Genomic DNA, 23,819 nt, shown 5'->3' with positions numbered 1-23,819 from the left:
CCAATGCTAAGGCCTGGCCAGAGGATGCTTATGATAAAGCACCATAAGTGAAGCCCAGTGCTTTTTCTATTCAGCAAAACATTCATTTTTGCTGCAACAGAAGATTTCTGGGCTAAGGCAATTCTATGTAATCCACACCCATAAGGTGAGGCAGAAAGCCAGGTAATGAAGACTTGCGTGGAGAAACTCCAGGCCCTTCACCACAGGAACAGGCGATTTTCCTGGTGGGAAGGGACACTGTGCACATGCCTATTGGGCACTGTGCCATGGTACTTTCCAATTCTTTCTGTCATTACTATTACGCTGGCGATTGCCAGGCAAGAAGGTCCAAGGATGTGACGATTAGGACGGTCCTCAGGACACAGTCCCTGCTTCTGCCCCCTGGTTTCTCTACAGAAGCCGCAACTTCGACTGTTCAAATCACATAGGCCACAGAGATTTGGCTCATGTTACTTCCCTTTTCATTTTCTAGTGACAGTTAGAATATGGTCTTAGCCTAACCTTAAGTAGAACAAGCTCTCTTCACCCCAACACTGCCCCCAGGTCATTTCCCTCTCTTTAGAGATTATCATGATGAAGCAAGTGGAGAATGGAATCTCCTGGACCAATCTGTCTCTTGCCTTCTTTGCAGAATGTTACATTTGTTCTGTCAGAAAAATAACAATAAAAGATTTAGAATCTCATTTCCTAATAATTTTTGTCTTTGTGGACAAAATTTCATTTTTGAAATAAAACTCTGTGGGTCTTATGTTACTCATTTTAAGAATATGCCAGTTACTTGCATGTTACCAGACATCCTTTATGGAGATCAGTTCAGAGGAGTTGTTGGGTATCTTAAGACTAAAAGGAATATTCTTTTGGATTCGACTCCAAAGTTATTTCATTCCTTTCCATTGTCAACACACGTTTCTTTTTCTCTGAAGTACTGGGTTACATTTCAGAAAAAGAAAAAAATCTCCTAAACGTGATTTATCAACTTGCTTAAAATAGAACTAGAAGTGACTCCCAGATTAGTGGGAAGATGGCAAAAATAAACAGCAAAGAAGTGATTTCAATAGCGACGATCTCATTAAGCTGCCCATTTCCAAATTTAGCCCTTAGGCAGTTTTTTTAATTAAAAAATATTTTTAACCTGGATTCTCATTGGCTGTGTGAAGTCTGGGTGGCTTCTGAATTCTTGGAAGCCATTCTCTTTTCTTCTGTAAATTTATGCTATCCTTTAACCACTTCAAAATAAATTAAAAACTGGAAAGACAGAAATTCAGCCAAGCTACATGAGACTCCAATAACTAATGCAAATCTGACTTGTGTTATGTAATTTCAAAATGGATGTTTCCTTGTGTCTAACTGGCCTTCTGAGGTCCATGTTTGGTTGTTCAATTTAGTAATTATGGAAGTGCCATTATCCAGATCAAGAATAAATGAATACCAGCAACAAAACTTCTTTTTCTAAGTTAGTGCTACGAAAAGAACGTGGTTTATGTAATTACTTAGCCTTTTAAGGCCAAATGGCATGTCACCTGGCTTTTAAATATACTCTAGCTTTGAAAACATAGAGATGTTGGCTGAATGAAAATGGTGGCACGTTACTTTTGGCTGCCTGAGAAGACCAAATGCAAACGGCTTGCTCTGAAAGTAAAAAAGCCAGAACCCAGGGGAGAAGCACTACTCCACAGTGCGAAGACACCATCACCTTAGTGGTGTACTCACAATCAGATGACCCGGTGTGAGCGTGAGAGTTTGTCAGTGAATGTGTTGAGTGGATGAGGGCTGGGTCTGGAGACAAAACAGCTTCAAAGTTCAGGCAGGGAAGGCCCGGCTTGGCGCTGGATCCACCCGGCTGAGTAATCTCATTCTCCTCAGATGCCTTCTGGTTTTCAGCTGTCTTGGGTTTCTTCCTGAAAATAAACAAAGGGCCCTTTGAAGGAACTGACTGCATATTTGGGAAAAGGCATTTTTAGAATCTGTTAAAGATAACTCGATTTTTTTTTCTGAAGGGGGATGGGAGGGAGTCCAGTATGTCCCTTGTTTTAAAACAAGCTGATTCTTGTTTTTTTTCCCTCCAGTAATGGCCTAACTGGGAACACATGAAAGCATATGGGCCAAGCAAACAGCACCACATTTGGACTCTGTTGGCTGCATAAAAAGACCCTGTCCCAGAACTTTAGACAGCTTGAGCTACGTATGGCTGACATTATCCAAGAAAGCATCCCTCTTCCCCCCTTAGGAGTTTTAACATGGTCTGGAAAAATACTAGTGGAAGTTTTACCGTTCTAGCATTTGTCAGGAAGCTTAGAGACAGGACTCGTGGAGTAATGGGAGGAGCACTGGACTGGGAGTCAGGAGACTTGAGCTACGGTACTAGCTGTGCCTCTAACTTGCTGTGTGGCCTTGGGCACCTCACTTCACCTCTCTGGGCTTCAGTTTCCTCATCTGTAAAATAAAGGGCTTGGATTAGAAGGCCTTAAAGGTTCCTTCCAACTTTAAATTTCTACTCATGGAATACATTATGGAACATTCAACTTTCTTGCTCTTACTTAGATTTTATCTTAAATAAATTTCAAATCACAACTTAAATCTGCAGCCTGTACAGATGAGGGGGTAGTGATGGGAGGTTTCTGTTAGAGTAGCAAGTGAAAAGTGAAAAGAAGAGCTTAGATTCTAGTAGCTGAAGAGGGAAGGTGTCATGCAGAGATTTTTCTACTCCAACTCTTTATTCATCCTACGTCTAAGGTTTTTGATTTGGTGCATCGTCCTGGAGTTTAGGGTATGACTGTGTGTTTGGGACACGAGGAAGAGAAGAGTGAAGAGAATTAGAAAGTAATTGTTACTAATTGTTATATGGGGTCAGGAATAGGAAGTAAAACAGCACAGCTATCAGTCAGCTCAGGTCTCCTCTCCCCAGGACAATGCAACTGATATGAAACTAACAAATACTTAGCTTTTACTACTCGTACCCTAGACCACAGCCAAACTGGATTATTATTAATAGTTTCTGAACATTTCTCCAATTCCCTTGGATTTGTGTCTTTTTCTATCATTATGTGGACAGTGACCAGAAAAAGCATTTCTTTTATTTGTAGAAGACTATGTGTGGTACAGAATTTGTTGTTAGATTTGTTTCCATGTTTCCCTTGTTTCTTTGAGCATGGTAATGGACTTGTTATGCAGAATATTTTGTATTTAAATTTGTTGTGCTGGGTAGTTAAATCTGCCCTCGCAGAATATGGTGTTATGATTAGTATGCTGTGTTTTCAGTCCAACAGGTTGTGAAATAAAATCTGTTTCTTCAGAGGGCAGGAGGCAGAGATGGCATGATAAAGATTAGAATAGAGAGGAGGCTTTCAGACATCTTTTTCAGTATGGAGGAAGCCAACAGAAGAGAAGCAACAAATTATAAGACCTTATCCATTGTTTTTTGAATGATGACTATGGGAGTAACCCCCAAATCTTGAGTGTCTACATGGACCCTGAAGGAGCTGGTATTCTGGTTTTCAGTCTAAAGATGTAGCCAAGATCGAAGTTGCTAAAGCCCAACTCCTTTACTATAACCAATGCTTTCTCTGAGGTCTGTATCTCTATCACTGTTGTCTACCACCAGGTTGGAAACCTCAGCATCACTATACACCTTCTTCTGCCTTAAAGTCAATTCATCAATAAGTTCTTATAGTTCTGCTTCCTTCGTATTTTTTTTTCACATCTGTGTTTCCATTCCAATTTCAATGCAATCACCTTACTGCTATTTATCTAGCCGATTGTTTACTAACTGGCTCTCCATCCTCCTTCACTCCTCTAGTCCTGTTTCTTTGCATTCACTAAATCTAAGATGACTACATTAGCCTGACACTCAAGGTTGGTTCCGTATCTCCTCTAACTTTTCTCATGTGTCCTATATATTGGCCATACTGGACCCTCAGATTTCTTGAATATCCTCTAGAACATCCTGGGAGTCTACATTCTGGGGTCTACATCTTTGCTCAAGTTTTCTCTTGCTTTGAATATCCCGTATTTCATCGCTGCCCTGTTGAAATCACACTTATTATCCTTCATACTTATTAAATGGTGTCTTCATCTTATAACTGTCTTGATTCCTTTCTGCCAGATAGGACTTCATTCCCCACACTGAATTCCTCCCTAGGTCTTTCTCTGAAATGCCTATGCTCTTTTTTTTCCCTTAATCTTATTTCACTCACTCAATTTTATTTCAATCATGGCTGTTTATGTGCATATCCCTCTTGTGAGACTGTAAGCTCTCTGAAGGTAAGGAAACGTCTTAGTTATTTTTGTATTCCGTGTGTTCATTTATTCTCTTCTTCTTCCTTCTCTCCTGTCATTCATTTACATAATCATTTTACAAATATTTACGATGTCCCCATGATGTGCCAACATGGGCTAAAGAATAATAAAACAGGCCTGGTTCCTTCCCTCCCAGAGTTTACTGCCTTGTCTATACTATTAGGCAGTGTAGCTTAGACAAAGCTGTCATTCAATAATTGATTGTGGACAGAATGAAAGGAAGCTGAAATTAAAGTGTATTTTAAGAACAATCATAGTCTGAATCCCAATGAAGTTTCCTACTTTTCATGCAGCAAGGTAGCAAAACTACCTGACTGGCTGCTTTTGCTTTAAGTCTATGAGGGGCATTTAATAAGAGCAGGACTATTTTGCTCAGTAAGGCTAGGCTGGCCCTCACGATTTATTTAAATATAGCGACAAAACAGTAATGACATATGTCACCTAGCAGAAATAAATGTTTTTTTTTTTGATATTCGTAGATAGGGCCTAGGATACTTTCAGATGTGTACTTCAGAAAATTAAGAAAGATTTCTTTCAAACATAAAGACATAGCAAAACCACCAATATATTACTCTTTTATTTTTAACACTGCAAAAATTATATTGTTCTTCATATCAATGCCCTTGTTTCCTTCCCTAGATTCGCTCTTGCTTCCTGACTGACATCTTGTACCACATCCTCCTGTTGCCTCAATGATCACTTTGGGAGAATATTCATAGCACAGAGGCATCGGAGCTACCTCTATAAACAGGAAATGTTAAAAACTCAACCTTTTTGGCTTACCCCCTTATTTGTCTTATATCACTTTACTTACCCTTATACCACTTGGCTGTTTCCCAACTGTCCAGATAACAGAGAACTGCTCACCATCCTCAGAAGCAATTCATGTCCTATCTCACCCTTTCTAATGGTTCTTTGGACTCCTTTTTCTGGAGCTGAGAAACTCTAAAACATAGCACTCGTTTATGCCTAGACATGCACAGGTGCTGTGAACTGATCCCATTTTTGCAGTTCATAGTTTATTAAGGAGGAAAGAATAAGTCCTGTCATAATTAGTTGAAAATACATTTTGAGGCTCTGTAAAAAGAATTATAAATATGGCACATCTGAGGGTAAGTCTTTTCAAGCCTCTGTGGCCATGCACTATTCCCTGGAGCCTTTAGAGGGCAGCAGCACACTGGCTGACTCCAGCGGATTTCAGAGAGGCAAACTCCCGACCAGAACCTTCCTCCTGGTCACCATGCCAAAGGTTGATTTGCCAGACTCTGGCCTCTCAGTCTCTTTTTTTCAGTTCTCGTTCTCTCTCTCTCTCTCTGTCTCTCTCTCTCTCTCTCTCTGTCTCTGTCTCTCTCTCTCTCCCCCACCCCCACCCCCTTCCTCCTCTCTCTCTCTCTATTAAAATTATACACTCTGATGAAGTCGCCCCTCAACCGGAAAATGAAAGCTCCAATGAAAAAGTTAGACAAGCCAACAACAACAAAGAAAGAAACCAGGGAAAAAGGGAAAGGGGGCTGGTGGCAGGGAAGGACTTAAGAATAAGAAAAGGGCAGATGTTTCGTAAATATATGCAAAGTAAAACTGGGTGTACCCTGAACACTTCCACAGAGAAACAGACCAATCATTGTGCACTTCCTCCCGCCACACTGGTGGAGCTCTGCATTCAAAAAAAGAAAAAAAAAAAAAAAAAAAAAAAAGCGTGGCCGCAGGCACCCGCCTTTCAACGGTCAGTTCTGACATTCTGACTGAACATCTCTCAATTGTCCAAGGAGAACAAAAACATTTTCATCTCCTCACTGCAAACATTTCTGTTATGAGAAAAGGCTGCTTCAAGAACTGGGAGTGTGTTCTAAGGAGAGTGGCGGCTGAGTTAGCCAGCAGAGCCTTCTGGTTTTTAACTCTCATTGTGCTGGCCCCAGTAAGAAGTTTTAGGCTGAAACATAGCAGTGAGTAAGGCTGTGGAGGATGTTGGCTCTTTCCTAACTAGACCATATTGTATGTGGAAAGAAATATGCATTAAAACATATTGATGATATGGTAGGTATTAAGCATGTTAAATGCATGGAAATTAACCAGATCGGCGGCATTTGATGTATATATTTCACACTCTTTTGCACATATTGCACACATACAGTGATGGCAATGCTTTCTGCAACATATGGAAAAATAAATATTTTATCTGTGTGAGCTCTTAGCAGTCTCCAGGGTGTTGAGAGGAGAGTGCTCTCTTCTTTCACCCTATCCCAATTTTCTCTCTTCACTGGGCTCCCACCCTTTCTTGCACGTTAATGTGTCTTTTACTTATCAGCTTGGTCTTTTCCTATCTGATAAGTAATGTGTCTGTTACTTATCAGATAGGAAACAATTAGTTGGAACCTCCTATTGGCTCATGATATTTTAGACCAGTGATGCCTCCCCCAATCTTGTTGGAGTCGTAACCATTTCCCTACTCTTTTCCCCAGCAATGCATTAAATAGGCTTAGTATCTGGGCAGGAGAGAAAGGGTAGGTGGCAACAAACCACTCCAACAAGTGTGGTAGCGGAACTGTGCTCCACTACCTATTAGTTGTATGCCCTAGGTAGATTACTCCGCATCTCTGAGCCTCATTTTCCTCATCTGTAAGATGGGAATAACAATACCTACCACTTAGGGTTATTGTGAGGAACAAATGAGATAAGCCATGTAAAGTGATTTGCCTTGTGCTGGCACATGGTAAGGGCTCAATAATGGCAGTTCCTCTCATAGGGATTGTTAGTTCTGTGACTTTCATAATGTTAGTTTTAAGAAGACATTTCCGGGCCGGGCGTGGTAGCTCACGCTGTAATCCCAGCACTTTGGGAAGTCGAGGCGGGCAGATCATGAGGTCAAGTGATTGAGGCCATCTTGGCCAATATCGTGAAACCCCGTCTCTACTAAAAATACAAAAATTAGCTGTGCATGGTGGCATGTGCCTGTAGTCCCAATTACTCAGGAGGCTGAGGCAGGAGAATTACATGAACCTGGGAGTGCAGAGGTTGCAGTGAGCCGAGAGCGTGGCACTGCATTCCAGCCTGGTGACAGAGCAAAAAAAAAAAAAAAAAAAAAAAAGAAGATATTTCCTTCCCTCATTTCAGTAATCCGTTTAGACATCTAGATTTTGGGCAGGGGCAAATGGATTGCTATTGCAGCAAAGGCAGAAACAATGTTAGGACAAGCAATCTCTTCCTCAACACTTTGATCTCACTGTATACCTCCTGACATCTCCTTTCTGCGCACGTTTGTCATTGCTGTGACTACGCTATACCATGAGCTCCTTGAAGCTGAGGGTTGAGCAAGCTATACTTAGCCTATAGAAGCCCATCAAGCCTGAGCACTATGGTCTATTCATTGAGACCAACCTATGGGACTCTGGCTTATCATGTTTTCTTACAATTTATCATTTCTCTACCTGGTCTGATGTCCTCACATCAATTTAAGATATTTTTGTGATTAAACACATTTTATTTTCTCAATCTTTTTTTTTAACCTTGGCAGGGCTGATTTATAATTTTTTGCAGTATAATTTCCTCCTAACTGTATCAGTCAGGATCCTGGCAAAACAGATGGCACATACAAAGTTTTTTGCTAAAGAGGGTTTAATGAAAAAACTGTATTTGGAGGTGAAGATGAGGTTCAGGGACCTCAAGGGAGATAGCACCAGGTACTAGCAATAGTGGAGACTGCTAGGTACTAGCAGTAGTGGAAAGCTTTAAACCATTTAAACTGAAGGGGCAAGTAAAATGGTGATGAATTCTGAGTCCAGCCAGAATTGGAGTTGGGAAGGAGGGCTGAACTAATACATTCCCTGACCTGTCTCTTCTCCCACTTTCACATCTCCTGCTGATGTTGCCTTCTGGCCAAATTCAAAGGGAAGTCCAAGGACAAGAGGGTCTGAGTAATGGACTCCAGAAGGCCAGTCTTCTGGGTCACATATCGGGGCAACGAATGGTTCTGCGTTTTTTTTGGGGGGTAGAATGGGGTGACAAGACTAATCAACGTATGTGTTGTTTCTTATACTTTCAATTATACTTTCTGGAAGAAGGATAGAACAAAATAAAATCACTTCTCTCTTAGCTTACATGTACCTATTATGTTGAACTGTCATTCATAGAGCAAGAAAAGGGAATGTAAGCTCAGCTGAGCAGGGATTTCTGTTTGTTTTGCTTGCTGCCATATCCCTAGTTCCTAGAACAGTGTCTGGCACATAGTATATGCTCAGCAAATTTTAGATGACTGAGTAAATATACTCACCTCTGCCATGACAGACTTTATATATAGACACCATGTCATTGAATTATCACAATGATCTGGTTAAGTAGGCAGGGCCACTGAGCATTATTGTGCAGGTGGTATGGGGGGTGGGTAGGTATTAAAATTTAATATATGCCTCCCCAACCCACTTCCAAGCCTTCAGACTAGGCCCAAAGCATTGTCAACCCACCAGAAGAGATATACTTCTGCAAATGGTTCACATTTTAATTTTTTATCCTCTTTATTGATTTTTGCACCTAGCAAGTCTCTGCAAGTTTTATTATTATTTCTCTTTTATACATTAGAAAGCCAAGTTTCTGAATAGCAAAGACTGCAAAGATTATAACCCAATCTGCCCATTCCCTAGGGCCCATGAGAAGTAAAAGCAGGCACTGGCATTCTGCAGATGAAATACTTCCTATGACAGAAATAAAATGCTCACTTGTAGACTTCTCTGTAATTTGTAGACAACATCAGGTCCTGATTTCTAGGTCTGGATCTGGGTTCTCTGTAGCACAGGAAGGTAAGAGTGATAAGAACTCTTTTCCGTCTTAAAGGATACAGAAACTTTGAAACCCGTCTGCATCACAGTAAGGCTGTGTTATCTGTATCAGCATAGTTACTCTGTGATGAAGAAAAACTCAGAAAACTATCCAGATGTGGGAATTTCTCAGGTATTCCTTGCACTTGAACTTAAGGATGAATGAAGGTATATATAAGTAAGTTCCTTGTGTGGGTGTGGACTGAAGAAACTACGTTTGATCTTCTGTTATGTCTGTAGTCCCCAGTACCTCAGTCCTATTAGTACTACAGAACACATTCCCCTCCTGGAAAGGCAGGCCTGTCTATCACCTACACATCAGCTACCATCAATTATGATTCAGTTGACTGGAAGCATTAAAGGTAAAAGAGCAACACAAAAGAAAACAAAACTCTGGCTTCATCCCTTTGGGTTCGATTTATGCCAGAATAGCTAAAGACATAGAAAGACAAATGTAAATATCCTACCTGAAGCCTAAGAGGGATGTTAGTCTCGTCCAGTAACATAGAAGTCTGTAAAACACCATCCCATTACCTGCCTCATAACATACAGGAAAACTTGTGAATATAACAACTAGATATTGTTTTAAAATGTATAATTAAGTTATTTTGCATGCAGAACTTCTAAATAATTCAAATGTCTGGCTTTTCTAGTGGAAAATGGCATATGTTCATCTGTTATTTTAGCAATGATGAATGAATACTTGGTATCGATCTTTCATTAGTATTTTCCCATAGGTATCATATCTCCTACCCCAAATTATTTCTGTACCTTTCCTTGCAAGGTCTGTACTTCTCCTACATAAATGCCTTGCATAGCAGGAACTAAATCAGCTACACAGACCCATACATCCAGAGAGGAGAGGTAAGCTGGATACAGCAGCTTAGAGATGTGGTGGAAGGAGTCCAGAGCTCCAAGGGAAGGGCAACAAGGAGACAACAGCATGGGTTGCAGCTCAAACAACAGGTAAATCAAAGCAAGCAAAGCTGCTGTTCACAGATTTGACCAGGGTGGCATGAAATGACAAGCTACCGTGAGATTCGACAGTGGCACAGAAGGATGATGAGAAGCAAACAGATGAGGAGGAGCTGCCACCACCGTAGGTAGAGGCACAGATGACCAAGCAGAACAGCACCAGTCCCTGCAAGGTGTGCTTCGGTACAGCTTGGCACAGCCATCTGGCCAGGAGGGAATGATGCTGCCTATGGTGCGCATTGCAGCCGGGAAGTTGAGAACCGCTGTGGGCACCTCAGGACTGAGTCTGGTGACCCTGCTGATCCAAGAAATGAAGCCATCTACAATTCTGCCTGCGTTCACAATTTTCTGTGTGTGTGTGTGTGTGTGTTTAATTAAACAAAGTGAACTAAGAAGCGTTTTATTGGAGACATAATGTACTCACAGTAGTTTCAAAATAAATGGTGTCACTCTTCAGGTAAATTACTCCAAGGCTTGGGCCTAGTGCAGATGTTCATTGGGGCAGGGAACAGAGAGCGGCTGCATCTAGATCAGACAAAAAACAAAAATAAGGTAGTTAAATGAACAGGTGATGGTGATGGCAATTATTTATTTTGATAAGAAAGAACTTTGGGACTTCAGTGAGAGGTTGGTTGGTTGGTTGGTTCTACATCTTTGTACCAGAAAATGGCAAGTCAGGGAAGGGAGAATGGAGAGGATGTTGTCCAGGCTCCATTTTCAGTGCTTTCACCTAACTGCCTGTGCAGCGTGGGACATCAACAGTACCCTGTCAGTGTGGGCGGAGCTGATTTTGTGGTTCTGACTTAGAAGCTGAGTTGTGGGTGAAAGTGGGGGAAGGAAGTAGAAACAGTGTCCTTCAACCTTGTCACAGTTGATTCTTCTAGTATCCTTTTCTTTTTTTTCATTTACTATATTTATTTTGTATTCACACATAAAAATTGTATATATTTATGGTATAAAACATGATGTTTTGATACATGTATACATTGTGGAATGGCTAAATCAAACTAATTAAAATATGCATAACCGGCTGGGTGTGCTGGCTCACGCCTGTAATCCCAGCACTTTGGGAGGCCGAGGTGGGTGGATCACGAGATCAGGAGATCGAGACCATCCCGGCCAACATGGTGAAACCCCGTCTCCACTAAAATACAAAAAATTAGCCAGGCGTGATGGTGCAGGCCTGTAGTCCCAGCTACTCAGGAGGCTGAGGCAGGGGAATCACTTAAACCCGGGAGGCGGAGGTTGCAGTGACCTGAGATCGCGCCACTGCACTCTAGCCTGACAACAGAGCAACACTCCGTCTCAAAAAAAAAAAAAAAAGAATTACCTCACATATTTACCATTTTTTCACAGTGAGAACACTTCAAAACCTACTCTCGGTAATATATACTACATTCTTATTAATGATAGTCATGAGGATGTACAGTACATCTCTGGAGTTATTCCTCCTAACTGAAATTTTGTGTCCTTTGGTTGATGTCTCCTCAGCCTCTGGCAGCCACCATTCTAATCTTTGCTTCTATAAATTAAGCTTTTTTAGATTCCCCATATAATTGAGTATTTGTTTTTCTGTGCCTGGCTTTTCTAGTACAAAAAGAGCATACTTTTTCCCCAGATATCATGGACGACCTCTAGATTCATCCATGTTCTTGCAAATGACAAGATTTCCTTCTTTTTGAAGGCTGCATAGTGTTCCACTGTACACTTTTACCACATTTCTGATATTCTTGATTCCACTTCAGTCTCTCTTTATTGCTTAGTTCTTAACCTATTGTAGTGACACCCATTGTTCTGGGCATGTTCTGAACATTCCCTCTGTCCTTCACTGCAAATGCTCCATTTTCTTCCATAGCCTCTAACCCTGAGGACACTGAATTACCCTAATTTTTTTCCTACACCTCAGTCTGCTATTCTACGTTCTTCACTGGCTTCTTTTCTTCCTTCTGTTCTCTAAATGTAGACATTCCTCTAGATTCTCTCCTCAGGCTTTGTCTTCCCCAGCCCTCCCTGACCTCAACAATCACTTCTCCATGGAGAGCATCCACACTGCCATCTTCAGTTCTAGCTTTTCTACAGAGCTGCACACCCACATTCTAAATAACAGCTGGTTATTGGTTCATTTGTTCCTTTGTCCATTCATTCAGTGTTTAGATAGTATCTGCGAGGCACCGGGATGAGTAAAACAGGGTCTCTAACTTTGAGAAGCTCACATCTCCATCAAGTACTACACAGGCTTTTCTAATTCAGAAAGTTTAGAACTGAATTCATTGTCTTTCCTTTAAAATCTGTTTCTTCTCTAGATGTCCCATTTCCTGCCATTGGTATTCTCTTCATCCAGTTACGTGGGCCTACAGCTGGGGAGTCATCTTTAATTCTTCTGTTTTCTTTTTTCTTCCCATATCCAATTAGCTGCCAAATCCTGTGGATTTTACTCTGATTGTGATTCCTGAATCAATACCTGTTTTCTATACCAACCCCTATTTCTCCCTTTGCTACCTACCGTGAGGAAATCTGTGAAAGACTCCTGACTGGTTTCACTTTTTCCAGTTTTTCTTTACCTCTTATCCATCCTTCACACAAACATTACATTAATTTTTCTAAAGTGCCCTTCTAAACATATCACTTCTTTGCTTACAGTCCTCCTTGCTTATTGGATTAAATTCAAACTTCTCAGTTTGGTATTCAAAGCTGCTACAGTGTAGCCCAATCCAGTTTCTTACTCTTATCTCTACACTCCATTCTACACTCCAGTAGTCCTACTCTTCCCCACCATGTTCATAGTATTTCTTCCCTTCTTTCAAGGTCTACATGTAGCTTCTTCAAGGGCCATCCAAATGCCACCTCACTTATGAAGCATTTCACAACGGAGATTGCCTTTCTTAAATATTATGAGCACATTCTGTACTACTCCCTTTGCATATTCTACCAATTCGAAAGGTTATTTGTGTAATTTGTCTTCCCTCTTCATAAGCTCTTTGAAAGCTGAGGCAATTTTTACTGCGAGTACCCTATAGTGGGCCATGATTTCTTGCACATTAAGTTTGCGCTAGGCTGATAATCTGCTGAAACGAATTTAAAAAGAATAAACACTCTTGCCTTGAGTCATAGAAATGGGAACTAAATTGAAAAGACCTCAAAACTCATCTACTTCAACCCCCTCATTTTTCAGATGAAGAGATTAAGGGAATTGACTTGCTCAAGGTCACATCCTTGTTAGTGGCTGGGCAAGGATAACAGACATAAAAGGCCACAGACTAATATTTATCAGTGCTTACTTGGCACCAATAGGCCCAGCAGATCATCAATAATGACAAGACCAGAGAGAGGGAGGTTGGGGTGTGTAACCTGCAAAAATACATTGTGTTCCAAAAAATAACAGACTTGCTTCATTTATTTGCTTCAACAAACCGAACTAAGAAATATCTTTCATAGTGAAATAATGTCTAAAAAATGACGGTGGATTTAAAAAACAAGGAAGCAAACTTTTCTAACATTACTAGCAGAAATAATAATGACAATACAGTCACCACCACTGGGGAGGAGGTGTGGATGCTTAATGGGTACAAAAAATAGAAAGAATGCATATGACCTACTATTTGATAGCACAAGAGTGACTATAGTCAATAATAACTTAATCGTACATTTTTAAATAACTACCAGAGGGTAACTGGATTGTTTGTAACACAAAAGACAAATGCTTAAGAGGATGGATACCCCATTCTCCATGATGTGATTAGTTCACATGCGTGCCTCTATCAAAACATCTCATGTACCCCGGAAGTATATACACCTACTATGTACCCACAAAAATGAAAAACAAATAAAATGTTAAAAATACCACTGGGGTGATAAACTCAGGCTGAAAATAAGAATAAAGACATTTCTCACACTTTGGAAAAGCTGTGGGTTCAGCTGGAGTTCTTGGTGAAAACATGCAGTCATTCTATGGTTACATTCATGCCTTTATAGAAACAAACTATCGGCAATCTGCTGTTATGCCACATTAACACTTCTTTTTCCACCTAGCTTAGCCTAGTACTCATTCTCCAGGTTTGTTTAAATGTTTACTGGTTTTTCCTTATATTACTACTTTACTTCTAGAAATGCATAGACAATTGCTTCCAAGTCTGTTCAAATTTTCTTGCCTTGTTCTCTTGTAGTAGAAGAAACATTAGTTGTTTCTCTTCTCTATCCTTGTCCTCAAACAGAATCATTTTCTCTCACCCAAAGATGAAAAGCCCAACAAAACATGCTGTGGGGATAATAGTGTTTACCTAGGTGAGGAAAACAGATTTTTCCAGGGAATCTCAGTAATTATTACTTGGCCAGAAAAGCTCAGCTTTTAAATGTTAGCTCCAATACTACAAGACTTCATCTGCATCTCCCAGGTGAGCGCTTGACTCACTGTTACTCACCAGAGGAAAACCTCGGTAGTATTAATCAAACTCTTTTTGGCCAGTATGGTGGAGCCATGCTATGCATTGAGACACCCATTAAGTAGCATCACCCCAGCAGCCACACAAACAGCAAAATGGGCTCAAGAGCTCTTCATTGTTCTTTCTAACCCGTCATAAGGCTGGACAGATTATCGACACTTCACCAGATAGAACTTCCTTCTACTTTTGCCCCCTGGCAACTACATTAAAATGATAAAGGAAATCACTCATCAATAGTACTTTGCAGTGAAAAATTATCTGGCAAATTTACAAATCCTTTGTGTAATTACATAAATGTACATTTTAAATATATGTAACATTTGATTTAAATTGTGCATTTCATAATTAATACAACCATAATATGTCTGTCCTTTAATTAAATCCTTCTTTCTCAGCCCCACATCCTGCTGCTATAATCTTACTTTCATTTTTTGGCAAATTGTCACCTAGCTCCCTCTTTTTTCCCCTTTTGCCTTAGTACACACCTGAGCGTCTATTAATCAGAACCACTGCATGGTGTGTCATGTTTCATTGCTTAAAGGGTGGTTACACTCTAAAAAACACTCAGTGAGAATGACTTCATGGGGTTTCACATTTATTCTCTTTTAATGACTTTCACATCCAGTGTACTCGGTTTTTAAGTCAAAAGATAATTTTGAGGGGCTGCTGATGCCACAAATTCTCCCTAGAACCTGAAAATCCAGCTGTTGTCTCTGCTTCTTACATCATCACTGTAATAAAGAATCTGCTCTTGGAACCCAGCTGGCAAGTTTCTTGATGGTGTCAGGCGAACAGACAGTAGGTCACTTCTCTTCAGCCTGTTTCATTGTTGACGTTTCTGCAGATCTGTCTTGAAAGCCCTTAGAGAGCAGAGCTGTTATGAAATACACTGCCACATATCACTGTAAGGAACTTTCTGCAGATTTCAACTTTGAGTATGGCCTGTCCCATTCCTAGGAAATCACACCAAATCATTCTAAAATTATAGATGGGAAGTTCATGATTAAAGTTTACAAGAAAGGTAATAGTAACAATAACAACTAGCATTTATTGGATGTCTACATTTTATTAGGGACTACACCAGGCATTTTTATAAATGAATATGTTCTTGTTTAACCCTCATAGCAATGCCATGGTGTATGTTTTAGTATACCCATTTTACAGATAATAAAAAGTGAGATTTAATGAGTTTATATAACAGGTCCAAGTTTAAAAAGCTACTGGATAGTGAGACCAGAATCCAAACCCAGATCTCTCTGATTCTAAATCTGTGCTCTTTTTTTTTGAGACGGAGTCTCGCTCTGTTGCCCAGGCTGGAGTGCAGTGGCCGGATCTCAGCTCACTGCAAGCTCCACCTCCCGGGTTTACGCCATTCTCCTGCCTCAGCCTCCCGAGTAGCTGGGACTACAGGCGCCCGCCACCTTGCCCGGCTAGGTTTTTTTTTTTTGTATTTTTTAGTAGAGACGGGGTTTCACCGTATTAGCCAGGATGGTCTTGATCTCCTGACCTCGTGATCCGCCCGTCTCGGCCTCCCAAAGTGCTGGGATTACAGGCTTGAGCCACCGCGCCCGGCCCTAAATCTGTGCTCTTTTCACTATATAACAACTGTTCCAATGCAGCTTGGATACGGGACACATTTCTAGTTCCCACTGTGATCACAGCACAAGGAAGATGCTTATTTTCATGATGGTTCAGAGCCACTGGAAATATCTGGGAGCACAGACTCCAGGAGAAGGAAATATTTCAAAAAAACTATCAATAAGTATAGTCCCTTCCCCGCCGCTTTCTAATTGAAGATGGGAATGTCTTCTATCAGTCTTCTCAAACTCAAATGAACAAATGAATTACCCAGGACTTCTGATTCAGCATATCTGGCATGGAGCTTGCGATCCTGCATTTCTGACAAGCTCCCAGGTGATGCTGATGCTATTGGTCTGGGACCGCAGGTCTTAGGCCTGACACTCCGCTTTCTACTAGGGTTGTTTTTGAAGGAGCAGTTCAAGTCAAATAACTTGGCTAATAGTTCACATAGCCAGCTGACTGGCTTCTGATTCTGGGCCAGTTTGTCAGGTCATCAGGCATTACACAGAATTCAAGGAGTTTCTAGCATAGAGCACATTGTCAAAAAATTGTTTTTAGATTCCCAAGGGGCTTCCCCTCTCTCTGGAAATTCAAAATGATAATGTCTCTAACATGCAAAGTTCCTATTTTTTTACATTATTGTTATTTTTAACAATAATTATCTGGTAATAATTCAAATAACACCTTCCCTCTGAGAAATTCAATGAGCTTTACTAACCTTAATTGTCTAACAGCAATTCCCAGGTGAAGATAAAGCTGTCTCAAAGATCATAGTAAATTTAAAATTGTTCCACTTCCCTCGTTTCTTTGCCCCAAATGTAGTGGTGAGTTAGTGGGGATGGGTTACTAACTGGCAAAGGCCCACTATCATAATTTGAGGCACAGCAAATTTCATAAAAAGGATACATCTAAGAAATAATTAGCAGAGAGGTCACTGTGGGGGATACAATGTTAGAAAAAAAAGGAAGAGTTATAAAGTGTAAGATAAGAAAACAGAAAGTGAAATCAGGACTAGCTGATGACCTCAGATGGGACATTTAACCTCTAGGTGGCTCAGCTTTTCTATCTGTAAAAAGAGGAGGTTGGTTTTATGATTTTTAAGGTCCCTTAAAACTCTAATAGTTCCCTGAGAAGGAAGATGTGGGAATTAAGTAGCTCATCAACCTGTTAAACCATTACACCTGTTAAGGAAGTCTATTTGACTTTTAACTTTTTAACTAATTACCTGAAACAAATTCCCAAGTCTCTGGAACATCACCAATCCCACCTCTCTGGAAACTGGTGAGAAAACCATTTAATGAATAAGGCACCAAAGACATCATGGCCAGATAAACTAATCAGGAACACCATCTTCAGCTTACTGATGCTGTGATAACTATTTTACTTTTTAGATTTTAGTTCCTTAATTAATCACTAGTTAATACCCATGTCCATAAGAAATACCTCTGATGGCTTGAAGACCCCTGGGATAGCCCTGCCAACACAAGATGGAATCACAATCCCACTGTTTGTCACATTAAATCTATGTTAATTTTCCCCATAGAGACCTCTTGATTCCTCTTTGACAGTTCATAAACTCTGTTAATATAAGTTGCACATCCCATGCCATGAGCCTTAGCATTATCAGATACAGTTGATTCTTGTTTAAAATAAGAGATCTTTTGGATCAGAGTACATGTACACACACACACACACAATCATGAATTTCTGGTTTTAATGAATCTGGCCTGGTGATGGGAACCCCTCTGTCACTGGATGCTGGAACCTTCTTGTCCAGAAAGCCTGCCACAGGTCATGTCAATAAGATCGTTATAAACTCTGTAATGAGAATTCTAACATGAGCATGATTTATGATACAGTATTTTATTTGGTATTATCAGAGTTTCCTATACCTTACCTCTTGCAGTAAGTATGTGTTCTGGATTAACCATTATAGTTTGTTGTAAATGGAAAAAAGGTACAGAGAAACATCACAGTGGCATTACTCCAGATAACACACTCTGTCACTGTTCCCAAAGTGAACATCATTTCCCTTTTCCTGCTCCCATCACTTCAATAGTAACTTTGGCTATTATTGACTAAATGCTTACTGTGTGGGAGGCATTGTGCCTTTTCACAGATAACTTTATTTTCTTACAATTACTCTTTGAAGTTGGGGATTATATTCCTATTTTATAGACGAAGGTGGTGAAACTGATACTCAGGAAAGGTACAGTTATTGGCCATCAGTCATGAAGGCAGAGGGTAGCAAAGTAGAGTTAAGGGCCAGGTTCTAACCACATGTTCTAGAGCTTAACCTACACTGGGCTCACAATCACCAAACCACTGATCTGCCTTCGCTCCACTCCTCTTCATTTGTGGTCCTCACCATTGGCTTAGGCTAGGTTCTTCTTCATGGCCCTCTCATGCCTTCTTGAATGTTTTTTGAAATTTCTCAAAACCTTCTACACTTGATTTATGTTTTCCCTCCCTATATTAATACTTTAATCCAAAAACTCATTACTACTTCTTTTCAAGACTTAACCACCCGTTTTCTTAGCTCTCATACTCCTTCTAAATTATTCTTTTGAAGCCTCACATTTGACGTCAAATGTTCCACACCCAGCTAGTGAACTCACTTTCCCAGAAGCCCAAGGAACCTACGTTTTCAGCTGGTTCATTAGTAGGCCCCAGTTGGCCCTATCAGATGTATTTGTCCAGTTTGATCTGGACAAACTGGCCCCATGATCAACCATTTCAACACTGCCCTCAGTAACCCTGCAGATATCCTTTCTTCCCTAACCTTCTATGTGCAGTGCCTCCTTTTACATTCATCAACCATGAATCCATATCATCCCATTCTCAGAATAAAAGGCTACATATGCATGCCACCTGGATCTATGCTTCTGCCCACTGTTTCCAGGTACAACCTATGGCAGTTTTTCTTAGTTCTACTTTTATGAAGTCCCATTCTCCATTCTCTTTTTCAGTTGATGAGCTAGCATCCTACTTTAATAAAAGGATCTACAGCATGCAGTGTAGTAAGTGTATTAGCTCTCATCTCCTCTAATATCTCTGAATTTTCATTATTTTATTTCCTCAGGATATATCTTTTCCCATGTTCCCTTCATATCTTGAAGGTTATTCCTTCTACTTCTGTTTATCTTCCTTTGGTTTCATCAGGGATACTTTCTCTGTAGCTGATAGCATATCCATTTCTAACAGTACTAGATTAATCATCACAACATAGTTTTTTTTTGTCCTGCATTCAACTCCTGTCCTTCAAAAATATTTTCAGATGGTGTATCTTAAAGTGTGTTTCATACTGGAACTTCAAGATGCATCTCAAAAAAAAGTTCCTTGCTCAAATAAGTTTAGGAAACACTGAATCCTATATATTCTATTTTCAAACTCGCAAGTGTACATAGCATATTAAAGGTGCTGGAAGCCTAATCTTTGTCCAGGCTTACTGTTTACAGACTGCCCCATCCCCCTTTTTAATGGAACACTTACTTAACCTCAAAATATGCTTAGGGAAAAGATGTTTTAAGGGATTTCCCCTGGTTCCAAACTCTTAAGCCTGGGCTCGGAAATTCACTGACTCCCTATCAAATGAGTCCTCTCAGATTTCCTTTCCATCAATACTCCACATAGTCTGAATTAGTCAACTTATAGGGTGTCAGAAAGACTAAGCATATTTGTATCTCTGAGCTACTGTATATACCAGTTTGATTGCTTGGAATACCTTTATCACCTTTCAAAAAATTATATAGGACTTTCTTCTCCTTCAAGGTCCAAATATAAAAATATATCCTTTATGACATTTTCCCTTGTGAAGACTGCCTCAGACCATAATGTTTTCTGCCACTTTTTAAGTACTTCAATAAATGGTTGTGGTTTACTGACTGTTTGCTATATTATTAGTGAGGGTATAAATCCTCTTGGGCAGGAACCTTGCTTTATACACTACAGAGACCTCAGCATATAGTGTAGTTTTTGGTCATAGTAGGATGTTATAACCATGTTATCGGTTAACATAAACAGAAATAGATGGCATTAAGGCATGATGGTTTAAAACCCAATTTCTGTAGCTATTGGGATAGTTTAAGATGCTAACAGCCCAGGCAAAATGTTTCATCACATTATTGGGAAGAAACACCACCCGCCATCACTGCCATTGCCCTGTAGATGATACCATGTGTGTCTAAGGATTTGGATAAAGGCTAGATATAGAAGAGCAAAGAGAGCTCTGTTCTTAGGTGAAAGTAAGAATTTGCATTAGTTAACACCAAATGGGGATAAGGTTAAAATAATCTAGGAACATTAAGAGATCCATGAAAGGAATCACTGGAACATGCCAATGGTAGAATTACCATTCATAATCATTAAATCCTGGTAACTTGATGAAAAGAAAAAGGATATCTTCCTACATAAGGAAGTCAGGGTAAGTACTGTCTAAGGTTCCACTGCGTACCGTTGTGCCTGGTATACAGAATGTGTAGCAACTATTTACAGAATCTGCTGCTGCCTTCTAGTCACATTCCAAATTCTACCTCTTTGAATCAGTCTGGAGACACATCACATTGGTGAATTCAAGGCAGCTTGGCAACGACTGGCACAACATAAAACCCCAAACAATGAATTCCATCTTTCCCATAAAGCTCTTTTATTGACACAACACACAACAGCACAGAGCAGGTTGTCTCAGGCTAGTGTGTAATAACTAGATGTTAAGGGGCTCTGAGTTTTTCAGATTAGATGTTATCTGAAGTTGGGACTTAGCAAGTTTCCTAATAGCGAATTTTTAGTGGGTCTAGGACTAGAAATTTGGTCTCTTGATGCTTAGTCGGGGAGTTTTATTATGTGAGAGAAAAAAGTACAGCTTTCTTTCTTAAAACTGCAGGAACGAATGACTTTCATATTTTAGCAGAAGAGAAAATGCATTTTATTAGAGTATAACCTGTGAAGTATTTTGCTACCTTCCTGGATATAAAGTGGCATACAAACAAAAAGTTTAATAAAAAACTATTTTATAAATAAGAATGTTTACTTATGTTTATCTTAAAATAGGTATAGATTGTACTGTGTAACATGTGAAATAGCAGGATAATGGCAAAACTTCATAAACAGAAAATTCTGTGTCAGTCTTTAGTTAAAATTCATAACAAGTGTATCAGAGTGTTGATTATTAATAGTAATCAATAAGTATTTTTAAATTGCAATTTTTATTGCAGGAGATTATTGGGTGGGTGAAGCTAAATGGCCTAGATGTTTTCCTGTCATGTCAATACTTAAGAATTGTCTTTCTGGGCAATTTACACATTTGAGAGTGAAAATGAAGGGTGGCCTGCCTATTGGGTGTGTAACAGGTCACTGGGGTAAGACTGCTGTTTTCAGAGAGCCATGGGCAGTTTCTGGTTTCTGCAATAAAGTATCTGAGTTTCTTCTTTTTGTAGTAAAAATAAATAGTTTACTTTTATGTTCTGAGTGAAGTCTGAGATCTCTGGATCTCTTTGCTGGATTTCACTCTTGGTGGGGGCAGGGAGATACTATTGGCAATGCTTTATAGATATCGACTTAGACATGTTAAAGATTATGTGGTACTATCATGAACACTCTAAAAATGAGTTCTCCCTATCATGAGTTGCATAGATGAGGAGATTGAGGTGGATGGGGTGAAGAGGAAGGAAAAGGCAGCTTAAGCTGGCTAGCTAATGAGTAGTAGAACTTAATCTAAAACCAAGGTTTTCAGCAGAAAATGCTTTTTTCCCCTCCAAAATGCCATGGTTGCCAAGTTTTGTAGCAAATCGGGGGCAGAGCACTAGATGGAGAATCAGAAGATCTGCCTTGTCCTCCTGGATCTGGTTAAGAACTAGCTGTGTGACCACGGTCAAGTCACTAACTTTTGTGAATCTTAATGTTCTCACTTATAAAGTCATGAGCAAGGAATCAATGAATGGCATGATACTTGTAAGCTGTAAAATCTCTCTCTTGCAAAATGGTATTGACAATAATGTATGCTTTGCCTATCTTATAAAGTTGTGAGGCTAAAATAAGCTGATCCATGTGGAAGTGCTTTGTATAGTGTGGAGTATTGAATCAATGTCGTCTGGAAGATTTAGGAAAGGGTCCCGAATGTGTGTGGGAACTGACAGCCAGTCCACTTCCATTCAGGTTTTAGGAGAAGCTATAATAAAGCACTGGCAGCAGCTCAAATCCCACTCCATTCTCTCCTCTCCCAGCACACTGCAGAGAATCACTTGAGGAAAGTTACTTGAGTGGGTGAGCCAAATGCTCAAGTTCCAACCTTTCTGAGTAGAAGCCACAGTGAGTTCTGAGCCATAGCACAGGTGACAACCACTGTTCCTCCAGGTGTGTCTGAAACACTGGGGGACCCTAGGGAAGGAGGTCAGACGTCACTGCTTCTGAGGACCCATTTTCTCCTGTACACAGCTCCAGCCCACATGATTTCACCTGGCAGCCCCAAGAGACAAAAAAAGATCCAGAATTAGCAGGAGCCTCCTCTCCCGATAACCTAAGTGCTCTGATTGAAAGGCAGAGGGTATCAGGAGAATGGCTGTACCGAGTCGGCATTGATTTCTCCAGCCTTTGTCTGTGTCTGGTTTCTGTCTCGTTTGGAGGTGGTTACTGTTACTACAAGCAGCATGAATCATGTCTCTGTTAAAAAACAGAGCTTCAATTGTCTTACATAACCCCTGGTAACTGAACGTCTAATAATAGCAAGCCATTTCCAGGTAGGGAATCAGTCTACCTCCCAGACACATACACACACATACACACACACACACACACACACACACACACACACACTACTCCTAGTGCTTCACAGCAGAGAGACAGACAGGGAGGAGACAGAAGGAGAAAGGGGACAGCACAATTGAATTTTTTGTATTTTAAAATATATTGAATAATCAATGCATCATGGGATCTGATAACCAATATATTTAACTGAGCTAGTTTAATAAACTGTAGAAAACAAGAATTCTTCTTTCAAGTATTTGAAACAGCAAAGTATCCCAAACCACACCAGACAGGCACCTTCTCTAACACTCTTATATTGCATAAAAACCCCAAGCCCTAAAAACAGAGTGGGGTAAAAATTTCACTGGATTGTCTACTAGCTTGCATCAACTAGCTTCAATTTTCAAAGGATTTTTTTTTTCCTCTCTTTTTTGTTTGACCAGAGAATGATATTCCAAAGGTTCTTGGCTGCAATCATTGCATAAAATTCCAGAGAGTGAAAAGCAACTGAAAACATGGCTGCAATGTTCCACCACGCAGACTATGTAATGTCAGGCACTGTTGCTCGAGCCACTTTCTTTGATGGAGATGACTTTCCATCTGAGGACTTACATTTTTCCCATGAGTACACTCTCTGGCTTGTAATACATGATGAGGTCTTTTTATACCTGATCCCCACTCAGCTACCCACTAAGGTGACTACTGAAAAAAATATAATAGGAGAGGCTGAAAAATGACTTTTGAAAAATCACAAAGGTAGGTTTTTCTTTAAACTACCAATTTGAGAAAAATTTGAGAAAAAATTTGAGAAACTACCAATTTGAGAAAAAATATAAATGCTGGATAGTAAGTTTAAAAGTTTATGAGGAAAAATAATATAAATGTGTAACATATATACGTCCATTTCCTCACTGCTTCACCTTGCCCATCCTAGGAAAAATCACTTAAAGGCTGTATGTTTTGAGTGTGCATTCTCAGA

At 40.0% G+C, this 23,819-nt stretch overlaps 1 protein-coding gene and 1 long non-coding RNA gene across 24 annotated transcripts in view; one reads left to right on the top strand and one right to left on the bottom strand.

Moving 5' to 3' along the window:
* Nucleotides 1-10,476, top strand: part of LOC117083490 — a 37,113-nt gene extending 26,637 nt beyond the window's left edge. Inside the window, exons 8-9 of the long non-coding RNA XR_004437104.1 lie at nucleotides 8,931-9,086; nucleotides 9,889-10,476. This is a non-coding gene — a long non-coding RNA (uncharacterized LOC117083490). The remainder of the gene's footprint in view (nucleotides 1-8,930; nucleotides 9,087-9,888) is intronic.
* ZBTB20 (zinc finger and BTB domain containing 20) overlaps nucleotides 1-23,819 on the bottom strand; it is an 845,365-nt gene that overhangs the window by 62,761 nt on the left and 758,785 nt on the right. For 16 of the 23 annotated variants that reach the window (XM_033211197.1, XM_033211201.1, XM_033211195.1 and 13 more), the window contains 3 exons: nucleotides 10,504-10,604; nucleotides 2,270-2,433; nucleotides 1,711-1,898 (listed from right to left, as the gene is read on the bottom strand). In XM_033211197.1, coding sequence (XP_033067088.1) covers nucleotides 1,711-1,898; nucleotides 2,270-2,280 — 199 coding nt within the window. In that variant the 5' untranslated portion in view covers nucleotides 2,281-2,433; nucleotides 10,504-10,604. The remainder of the gene's footprint in view (nucleotides 1-1,710; nucleotides 1,899-2,269; nucleotides 2,434-10,503; nucleotides 10,605-23,819) is intronic. The other 7 variants (XM_033211209.1, XM_033211207.1, XM_033211206.1 and 4 more) reach the window with 1 other exon arrangement.

This window comes from Trachypithecus francoisi, unplaced genomic scaffold (assembly GCF_009764315.1).
Source record: "Trachypithecus francoisi isolate TF-2019V2 unplaced genomic scaffold, Tfra_2.0 Lachesis_group0, whole genome shotgun sequence".
Lineage (NCBI taxonomy): Eukaryota > Metazoa > Chordata > Mammalia > Primates > Cercopithecidae > Trachypithecus > Trachypithecus francoisi.
The sequence above is the reverse complement of the archived record's forward strand: the minus strand, read 5'-3'. Positions and strand labels throughout refer to the sequence as shown.